Source organism: Volvox carteri (genome assembly GCF_000143455.1).
Source record: "Volvox carteri f. nagariensis unplaced genomic scaffold VOLCAscaffold_56, whole genome shotgun sequence".
Classification (NCBI taxonomy): domain Eukaryota; kingdom Viridiplantae; phylum Chlorophyta; class Chlorophyceae; order Chlamydomonadales; family Volvocaceae; genus Volvox; species Volvox carteri.
This window is the reverse complement of record NW_003307599.1, coordinates 69,509-80,227: the sequence shown is the minus strand read 5'-3', so window position 1 is coordinate 80,227 and position 10,719 is coordinate 69,509. Positions and strand designations below refer to the sequence as shown.

Here is a 10,719-nt window from a genome sequence, read left to right as displayed (position 1 = left end):
AATAGATAGAGATGCTGGGCACTGTTCTTTTTCTTTAGTCTGGTCGTGCCCGTGCCCGTGCCCGTGGCTATTTTTCAAGGACAGTGTTTTTTAACCTGGCATCGGTTATGTGTGCTCTTTATTTTATTTTTCAAGGCGGTGTGTTTTTAACCTTTTTAACGGTTATGGAGCGGCAGCCGTGTGCGTCATTTCTCTATCACCCGAGAGCTCTCACCCCACCCCCGCGAATTGACTTTTATCTCCGTCCACCGCGTCTGACGTATTCCCAATAGTGTAGAGCTGAGAATTTAGGGTGCTTGGCGCCCGGCGCGACTGCCAACTATATCTTGCCACCGTTGAGCATAGGGCCTGAAAACAATCATTGGAGTATTCATGTTTTTTGTTCCCGAAGAAGATGGCTGGATAATGTTCCCGAAGAAGATGGCTGGATGATTGTCGGGGAAATCCATATCCAACGGACTCTCACTCAACGCCTCGCGCATGCGGGAAATTTAGAGGATCAGCATATTAATTCTTATCAGTCTTCAGTTGACCCTCAGTTGGGGATCATAGTTAAGCCGGTTAGTGCAGAGGTCAAGACCGCTAGCAGCTGTCTGCATAGGTGTGGAAACATTTGGACAGGTGACAGGTTGTTTAATTCTTAGACATTTTTGGCCAACGTCACGGCCTTTTAGCGGACCCTAAGAGGCAGACGCTAAAAGGTATCTAATAATCAATGGAAACAGGCCCTAAAGAAGGCTGGAAGAGTTGTACACACATTCAGCACCTTTCAACGAAAATGAAATATAGCACATCAGTATGGTGACAGCTGATAAAGGGACAGCAGGACGTAACTGCACCCGTAAGTCTAAAGAGCATGAGTAAAAACTAAACAACACATCCGAGGTATCCGTTTTTCCGCGTACTATGTGCCGCGCTGTACAGCATCGTCATGATTTTCCTCCCAATGTACATGACTTGCTATCCGAGGTATCGGTGCGTGGCCATATCGATCGATGCAACTGTTGATCGATTCTGAACACAATTGATAAACCTTCCATGTGCAATGTTGCTGCAGTAAAACCCTCTGCAGCTGCTAAAATTTCATTGGTTAGGAAACGCTATTGAGGACTTCAAAGAAAACTTAGTTTTTGGTTGGTAAAAGGTAAAAGCTTACAAATCCGCCGATCATGACCCATGGGTTGTTTTGACAGCACTCGGCTAATTTCGCGTTGAGCACTTTTAAGGGAATGCAATGAATAGGCAAACCGTCATAATACGGTGACGACACCACAGGCGTGCTGAAAGGTACGTTGGGACGTCCGGACCGTCGTGAAACCTAGGACGTCAGTTTACGGCATGCTTATGGGGCATTCCATTCAATCATCAATCTTTGCACCCTCATTATATTGGTAAAGGGAGATTGTTGCCAGACCTGATAACCTCTGTCTAGTTTGAACGCATACATAGGTGTGCACGATGAAACATAGTGAGCGCAAGGCGCTGTCGTCGTCGCTGCTGGCGGTGCCCTCTTACCTCCTCCTCTTCGTGCTTCTGCCGTTGGCGATTGGCTGCGCGACGAGCTTGTCTCCTTCGAGCCCGAGCTTTAATGCCACTGCCGGAAAACCTATGAGTGAGTGCGCTTATAGCGCGAGACGGCCACCCATTTCCCCAGCACTTACAGCACGCACTCACAGCTGTCACGCTACTTACTCCTTTGCACACACATGCTGCGCCGGCGGCAACCTCCGCAGCATACCAATTTAGTGATTCCTGCTTCTCCAATAAATACATAAATGAATTTCTCAGTAAAGGCATTTTAAATAATCGTCCTATAGAGGTGTGGATAAAGCGCAGCAACTGCACGATTCAGCCCTGAGCCTGCACTTCCCTCGGTAGGCGTCTCCAACAATTTTAGGCCCAATCGACAGACTCGATCCTCCTCTCCCAACTGCTTTATTTTTTCGCCGTATTATCTCTAAATGTAAATGTTGTTTTTTGACTGTTTTTATTGCCTTCTGTGTCGTCGTTGTGATTCTACAGCCGTCGTCGATGCACCGGCTACGGCCGCCACTGCCGCCGCCGCCGAGTACCTGTTAAGAGCCGCTGATAAACAAGTGTCGCCGCCGCCGCCGCCGCCACAACGCTCCGAATTTGCTACTGCCGATGTTTCTATGATTGCCGGCTCAAAAGACGCTGCCGTCAGCCACGATGACGTCGCGGCGAGTCCTGGTGCTGCCGCCGCCGCCGCCGCTGCTCCGTCGCCAATGGCCAGCACGTCCGCCCGCGGCCTTGACGCCGCCGAGGAGTCCCAGCCCGGCATCAATTCGTTGATGTACTCCGGCCGCTGGTGGGAACTGCCGCGTGACCTAAGTGACTTGGCACGACGCAGCCGCCGCCACGCAGCTGCGCACCTAGCAATCGGTGCGTCTGCCGCCAAACGGAACGGCCAGGTCGCACTGTTAACAGCAGCTGTGGCGTTGTTGGCCGTGCTGGTGCTGCAGCGCTCGCGGTAAGTCGTACGGTATCCGTCGTACGGGGTGGTACGGGAAGGGGACGCGCTTGAACCATCCTTGATCATGACGAGACAAAGCTTGCGGAACTGTTTACGGACTCTTTTTGTGTTTAAAAGAACAGGAAAAAAATTAGACAACCAGGCTTAAGCCACGCGGAATCTAGCACATCCGTGGACCTTCCAGATGACCTCCATCGTCGCTTCAGCGACTCGGGTTTTCTGCAGCTACCTTCTGCATCTATTGGAGTTCATCGGTACTATGCTGCCCCTCATCTCTATCGGCCTTTAATGTGTTGCAATGCCCGGCGTGCGTGTGTCCTCGGGTTTCAATAATAAAAGCGGTTACACCCCCTGTCACATTCCGCTTGCTCCTCTTCTGCCTGCTTCTCCCTTAATAATTGATTAACTAGTCAAATAAAAGTTAGAAATGTCAAAAACATTCAAAATTGAATAAAACTGGCCTTGGATATCTTTCCGTCATTTGAAGCCCCGTGTGTATCTGTATGTACGGCAGGAAGCCCAAGTACGACTTGGATTTGATCCCGGGACCGTGGACGCATGCGCTGCCATTCATCGGTAATCTGCTGCAATTCCTGAGACCCGACTTTCACCGCGTGTGCCTTCGATGGGCTGACAAGTACGGCGGCATCGTACGGTAAGTCTATTATTCGTTCAATGTTGCATTTTGCGGATTGCAACGATCGCATGCTTAAGTAAGTACACAGTTTAATACATACGAAACAAGGAACCAAGCCACAATGTCTGAAAGTCGTCACATGATGAGAACAATTCTCTCGCTGTGCGTCGCGCGCATTTAGGATTGCTTTCCTGCTTCTTGGAAAGTCCACACAACTGTAGTAGCTGGCCGCTGTAAAGTCCTCTCGACATGCTGGTGGACGCGCTTACTTAACGCGTATTTGTAGTTGTTCACGGTGCCGTACAGTGTACCGGCTACTGCGGGCTAGCGACTTCGGCCTGACTGAAAGCTGCTCTGCCGCTTGCTCCAATGTTACACATCACTCAATTTATCATCCTTTATTTTTGCTGCTGCTACTGCTGCTGTTGTTGCTGCTATTGCTGCTGCTGCTCTTGCTGCTGGTGCTCTTGCTGCTGCTGCTGCTGCTGCTGCCATCGCAGCTGCTGCTACTGCTAATAACCCCCCAAAGAGCAATAATTCCTTTCCCGCTTAAAGTAACCTCGACCCCCCCTCCATAATCCCGTGCAGCATCAAGTTTCTTTGGCACGACGGTTTACTGGTAACCGATCCCCCGGCGCTGGCGGCAATCTGCGGGCGAGGCGAGGGCGCAGTGGACAAGGCCGCCAACATCTACTCCCCCATTAACCAGATGTGTACCCCCCACGCCTACCCCAACCTCCTCACCAGTCTGGCAGACGACCGATGGCGGGCAGTGCGAAAGGCGATTGCGTTGTCGTTTGCGTTCGGCAATATACGCAAGAAGTTCCCGCTCATTAGGTGCGAAATAATATTAACGACAATAATAAATGTAGCAAGATGAGATTAAATTCTGGTTCAGCAACATAATATAGATAACGTTAGGCATGACATGACGTTAATCGTGACTACCTAGTGGTCGTACCGTAATGGTCGTACCCAAATGGTCGTACCCAAATGGTCGTACCACTTAAGAGTGGTTGGCAGGTAGGTAGGTAGCAGGTAGGTTTCAAAATGAACCATTGCCGTTTAACCACTCCCAAAACATCAGTATTTTTATCATCAGCATGCATGTCTTTCATATGAGCATCGCGTCTTGTTTTTTCTTTGTATGCCTACCTGACAACCCCACCCAACCGCTTCACTTACCTGTACGATTAAAGGGATCGTACGGGAGAGCTGTTGGAGTGGTTACGAGGGGTGGGGCCCCTGGAGTCGGTGGATGTGGACCAGGCGGCTCTGAGAGTTACATTGGATGTCATTGGCCTGGTGAGTGACTGAGTGACCCGCAAGGGGAGGGGACGAGGTTGGGGACCCGGGGGGGCCGGATATGCACATACGTACGTACGTACGTGCCTACGTGCGTACGTATGTATGTATAAGCGCATGTGGGAAGGTTTTGAAGTTGGGGATGAGTGGTCGCTTAGTCATATTGATCAATTAGTGGTGACCTGCGTTGCGTTGTGGGGCTCGTTGCGCATAGCGCTTTCAGCAGAATCCCCTGTTGCGTGTATCCTTTACAGGCAATTAAAAAAATTTAAATTATCTTATAGAAGATATTTATGTCCTCTTGTTAATTTTACTTTATCAAACCACGGTTTGTGCCTCCTGGTGCCACTTGTTTGAGATTGCTTTTGGAAATAGGTCTTCTTCCCTTGAAACAAGCAGACAACGGAGTTTTATATTGGCACTAATGAAACAAAATACAAACTATTTGAAATAAGTTATTAAACGCGAGCCTAATAAGGCAAAATGTAAGGCCCACACATTTCTTTTGCTGGCTCCGCAGAGCGCCTTCGGCCACGACTACGGTTGCACCCGGCTGCAGCAAGTGCCGTACAACCACCTGCTACGCGTCCTGCCAAGGGCCTTCACCGAGGTGATGCGCCGCATCGCGAACCCTTTTCGCAGCTTTGCGCCTGGACTGGTCAAAAACGGCAAGAAAGGTGGATTTTAGCTTGGGACTAAATTTGGCGGCGTCTACACATGTGATAATGCGATAATTCAAATCTAGGCGCCATTTCTCCAGCCCTAAAGCATATATATATAGACAAGCACCTATATAGACGCTTCGCCATATATCTGGGGAGGTATATATACATACTATTCGTCTGCTTGCCGCCTCAAGACATGTGTCGTATGCATACGACCCTCCCTCGCGCTTTCTCGCTGCCCCACCTGCCACAACCTCCCCTTTTCAAATTTGAGGAGTACCTATACACTTATCCATTATCAGGCATATCTATTATGAGGTGGCGATAACGATCTGTAGACCATTCTGTGCCATAAAAATCTCTGTATGTATACGATCTATTTCTGGGCCGAGTCCGCTGGCTTATCCATAGTAATTCTGTCTATCGACGCCCATTGTTGTGAAATAATAAGCTCCTCCCGGAAAAAAACACTGCAATCTCGAAAATTATGACTCTTCTTGACTTTTCATCTCGCTCGCCGCTGTTCCCTGACCGTGACGGGGTGCCCTCCTGCACTCTCCATTCTCTTCTGTACCCTTATCACCCATCACGCGCCGTGGTGCCGTCTCCTCCCCCCCACTCGCGTCGTCCTCGTCATCCTTCAAACTCCTATTGTCCACTACTGACTTTATTCCCCTGTTTTTCGCGACGCGAGTGTTATCACCCCAGGTTTGACCAGCTTCAAGGACTTCCAGCGGCACATGCAGGAGTTGCTGGGGGAGATCAAGGCCCGAGGACCACCCGCCCGGGGAGACGCCGACATCGGCGCGCAGCTGTACCGGGTGCTGGAGGCGGCGAGGGTGGAGGCGGAGGAGAAGCAGCAGCAGAACGGCAAGGTCGGTTGGGATACGAGTCGCGAGCGAGGAGGATTGATGTTGGGGCATCTTTCTGCGCGTCGTCCGTCGTCGCCAACTTTAATGCTGCATCGAAACAGAGCCTTAAAAATGTATCGTTATTAACCTTGAACTTTTAACGTTTATCGAAACATTATTAACCTTGAATTTTTTTTATCAAAATATTATTAACCTTCAAACAAGGTTAATAATTAAGTTAGGCGTGCTGTATTACTGTTGCGCTGTGTTTTCTCCCCCACCACCTTCTCCCCCACCACCTTCCTTTAAAGGGTTCGGTAGTAGCCCAACCCTACAAACGGGCCAAGCCGTTGTAGACCACAGTTCTAAATCTTTTTACTGTCAACCCCATCCACATCCCCCCCTACCTGCCCAATCTCTCCGTACTCTTATCCCTCTTTCCGGCCCCCTTCGTGCTCACAGTCAGGTCGCCGGTGGTGGTGGCGAAAGCCGAAGCCTGCCATCACGGACGAGCGCATCCTGTCCGAGGTACGAAAATGGTTCTCCGTACAAGTGTTTCGCATCCCGTACCATGTCCCTGGACGAGCAGGTGGAACGGGGTGCTGCCTTGAAGGTGGCGGATACCGCAGGAGGTCAGCACAATGGCTCGGGAACTGTGTATCATGTCGTACTGTGTTTCCCCTCGCCGGTGCAGCTGCACGCGCGGTAACGATGTCGTACTGTGGGTTTTCCCCTCGCTCTTTAGTTTTTGAAGGTGTTACGGAGTAATGATATTTCAAGGGCCTTCTCCCTCTGCCCCCCTCCCTCCTGCTCCCCCCCCTCCCTGCCTCCTCTCCCACCTCGGGCCCCCCAGATCGGCATCCTGTTCGTTGAGGGTTTCGAGACCACGGGCCACACCATCAGCTGGACCCTCTTCAATATCGCTACGACACCAGGTGACTGGGTTTTAGGGGTTTAGGGGTTTAGGTTGGTGTGTACCGATGCCATGCAATGCAAGGCAGGACCTCTCTACTCTTGCATTCCAAGGCACTCTCTTCCTAAACCTTCATCTCCATCATCTCTTCGGGAAAGAGTCCTTTCCCCATCCCTTCCATTTTCGAGACGCTTCTAACACGTTGTACCTCGCATCATCTTCACGCAACTAGGCTTGCTCGTGGTTCGTCTTCCCCACATCTTCACCCCCTCGCCGACACCTTTTAAGTTCTACTTAATTGAAGTAATAACGCTCATTTTACCTATTGAACATCCCAATCACAGGTACGCAGGAGGCCGTGGCTGAAGAGCTGTCCTCCTTGGGGCTCCTGGTCCGGCCCAAGTCGGAGGGGGGTCGCAGCGCCGCACGGCAGTTGGAGCTCGACGACCTGAAGCGCCTGCGCTACCTGACCGCGTGCGTGAAGGAGTCCATGAGGATGTACCCCGTCGTGTCCATCATGGGCAGGTGGAGAATGAGGGTTTTAGATGAGGTTTTAGATGAAGGTTACAGAGGAGAAGGGGTTTAGAGAAGAAGTTTTAGCCAGTTTTAACAGAGTGATGATTTCGGATGGGTTTTAACAGGGTGATAGTTTCAGATGGGTTTTAACAGGGTTTTAACAGGGTGATGGTTTCGGACGGGTTTTGACAGGTGATGGTTTCGGACGGGTTTTAACAGGGTGATGGTTACAGATGGGTTTTAACAGGGTGATGGTTTCAGATGGGTTTTAACAGGGTGATGGTTTCGGACGGGTTTTAAGGTTAGTGTAATAGCTGGCCGCTGATAAGGCCTCTCGAGATGCTGGTGGACCCCAAGCGAACACCTAAGTGAGGCCCAAGTCGCCTTCCTGCCCCTCCTCCTTGCCACGCATCTTCATCCCCTGCTTGCACTTGTCCTCGTCGTCTTGGTCCTGTCACCCTCTTCCCCCCTCCCAACTACTGCACTAACAACCCAGCGACAGTAGATTTACCTACGCCACCCCCCTTGGCGGCGGCGGCCCTCAGGACTACGGATAAGCCCACCCGCGTTGGACCCTATGTCGTACCCTCCGGTACCCCCGTGGCTACCGCCCTGTTCGCCATCCACAACACCATCCACAACTGGAGGGATCCCATGACTTTCAAACCAGAGAGGTGGCTGGGTGAGTGCAGTTTGGGGGTTTTAGGAAGGTTTTAGGAGGGTTTTAGGAAGGTTCTAGGAGGGTTTTAGGAGGGTTTTAGAAGGGTTTTAGGAGGGTTTGATGCACATGCACAGCGCTGTCACCCTGGCTCTGTTATTTCACTCTGCGCGTACGAGTGTGAATGAATTGCGTCATGTGTCGAATCGCATGCGGCTGAGGGAGTTGTGTGTGAACCCCGTCTACCGTCATGTACATTCTAGGAAGGAAGACGTAAGAAGAAGAAGGCGCCTCGAGGCCTTCTCCCAGCTGAAAAAAACCCGGCATTTTTTCGTTTTGCATTGGGTTTTTGGGTTTTTAGGGCTTCAGGGTTTGTGGGGAATAACCCCCAAAACAACTAGCGTTGTGACGTGACTGCACAGCGGCGATTTGCCGCCTCGGAGGATGTAGTCCCTTTTCTTGCCGTGTGCGTAGCGGTCAATGAGATCTTGCTGCGGCTGCTTCTGCGGTGGTGGCGGTGCCCGTACAGATGTGCCCTTGGAGTCGTACGTCCTGGACATGCGCGCTAAGGAGGGCATCCCCATGAGTGACGGCCCTGCCAGCCCAATGGCCGGGGAACACGCCGTCGCCGCCAAGAACCAGCACCAGGCATCATCCGCGGCGGCGCCGGCGGGCCCCCTCGAGTCCAACGGCAATAGCGCTGCTGCCGCCGCTGCCAACGGCACCGGTACGACGACACGCATGCGGACGACGCCTTCCGGGTCGTCCGGATCGGACGAGTACGACGATGTCAACGGCGGCGGCGGCGGCGGTGTCGACGCTGACGGCGACCTGCTAGGCGGCGGCGGGGGCGCCGGCCGCCGTACCGGCATCAGCTTCATGCCGTTCAGCGAGGGACCCCGAAGCTGCGTCGGTCAGTCTCTCGCTAAGCTGGAGGTGATGACGGTGTTGGCGATGCTGCTGGCGAACTTCCGAATCGAGCTGTCGGATGAGGTGCGACGGATGCCAAGAAATCTTGATCTTCTACTTTCGAAAATATTGTCTGTGGTTGCGGTGTCGTTGGTGGTTGCGGTGTCGTTGGTGGTTGTGGTGGTTGCAACCGGTAGAGCTAACCGCTTGGAAAACAGAACCCGTGTTGTCATAGGTTGTCAGGTTGGCAGGCGCCGCGACTCGTGTTTGCCCGCCTCTTTCTTTCTGTGTGAGTGCCCAGGCAATTTCAAAAAGCCAAACCCTGTACCATCAGCTGTTGGCGTGTATCGCCGTACAACACCCGCATATCAAACTTGTATCATATACGTATACCACATATCCAAATGCGTAAAAAGAAAGTACGGAATAGATACATAGATATCATTAATCAACGGGTCCGTGGATCAACGTATATGCGTTTTACGACATCTATCCATCTAGTTGGGGCAGCCTTGGGCCCCCGGGCCCCTAGGGCTCCCCACGGCCCCAGGGGTGGGCCCCCTAGGTTTCACCTAGGTTTCACCTTTCACCCCCCCTAGGTTTCACCTTTGCAAATTTGGCAACAGTTAAATGCAAAGTACGGCAAAGAATCAATACGTTTAAAATGGAGGGTGTTAAACACACACCACGTGTATCAAAATAAAAAATGCTCATCTAAGCTTCTATTGGTTCGATGATGCCGCCTACCTCCTGCTGCGCAGCCTTGCCGATCACCCTGGCTTTGCTTGCACTTTTCCCACGACGGCATTCAGACTTTCTGCTGCCGTACAATCATCCCGCCACTACCATGTGGGCCCTATGTGCCCTGTTCACAGATGGGCGGCCGCGAGGGTGTACGGCAACGGGAGAGCACGCACTTGACGTTGCAGACGCGAGGCACCAGAGGCATCCGAATGCACCTCCACCCGCGGGACCAGGAGTAGCTGGGCGCCCGTACTGTACTGTTCAGGGGAGTTCCTTTGTACGGCGTGAAGTACGGCATACCGCATGGCTTCGTTGTCATGCTTGGCGTTGAGTACGGCAAATGGCACGGCGTCATTGCCATGTTCGGTCACGTACGGCCGGAGTACGGCGTAGGGTACGATGTGGTCTCCCTAGAGCGTCTAAAAGGTCTCCTTTCCGACGTGCGCGTGGCAGGATTCCTGACGTACGCTTTTTTGACATGTAGTACGGTCGTACTCCTGACCTCCGTAGTGGGGCTTTTTTCATTGGCCAACAGCAATCAGAAATGTTGACACACAAAACGTTCATGCCGTTTCAGTATCGGTACGACTTCCTTTCTTAGGGTTGACCTCGGAGGGTCGACCTTCGGAGGACGCCCCCTAGACCCTTGTTGCGGTGTAGGCCGTTGTTGCGGTGTAGACCGTTGCGGTGTACGATTGTACGGTAAGCCGATGAAATAAAAGGTGATGCAGAATGCATCAATGATCTCTCGTCAACCGAGCAGCAGGAAGAAGAGCAGGGGGGAAGAGGGAAGCGCATGTAGCATTAGGATTGATTCGGGGAACGATGCGAACTTTAGGAGGAGGGAGCTGCCTCCGCTCCTTGTCTGGTGCATGTTGCTAATTGTGCTCTTGAGACCATTTTGCTGACCTGCTCGGCCATCATCGCGTTGATGTTTCAGTTGGCGGTTGGTAGTTGGCGCGTTTGGGAGTAGACAAGCGCGTCGGCCCCAAAAGAGTAATGGTTTTTGAGGAAATAATGACGGGCG

General features: G+C 52.0%; 2 protein-coding genes across 2 annotated transcripts; both read left to right on the top strand.

Annotated features, from left to right (window-relative positions):
• Positions 1–2,153: 2,153 nt before the first annotated feature.
• Positions 2,154–2,783, top strand: VOLCADRAFT_96866 (uncharacterized protein; the record flags this gene model as incomplete). Its single annotated transcript, XM_002955945.1, has 3 exons — positions 2,154–2,329; positions 2,386–2,491; positions 2,679–2,783. The coding sequence occupies 3 exons, from the start codon at positions 2,154–2,156 to the stop codon at positions 2,781–2,783; spliced, it is 387 nt and encodes a 128-aa protein (XP_002955991.1).
• Positions 2,784–2,997: 214 nt separating this feature from the next.
• Positions 2,998–9,931, top strand: VOLCADRAFT_96865 (uncharacterized protein; the record flags this gene model as incomplete). Its single annotated transcript, XM_002955944.1, has 11 exons — positions 2,998–3,149; positions 3,720–3,968; positions 4,331–4,436; positions 4,957–5,113; positions 5,810–5,976; positions 6,415–6,480; positions 6,806–6,887; positions 7,210–7,390; positions 7,927–8,063; positions 8,569–9,032; positions 9,824–9,931. 11 exons carry the CDS (start codon positions 2,998–3,000, stop codon positions 9,929–9,931), a joined length of 1,869 nt encoding a protein of 622 aa, XP_002955990.1.
• Between the last annotated feature and the right edge of the window lie 788 nt (positions 9,932–10,719).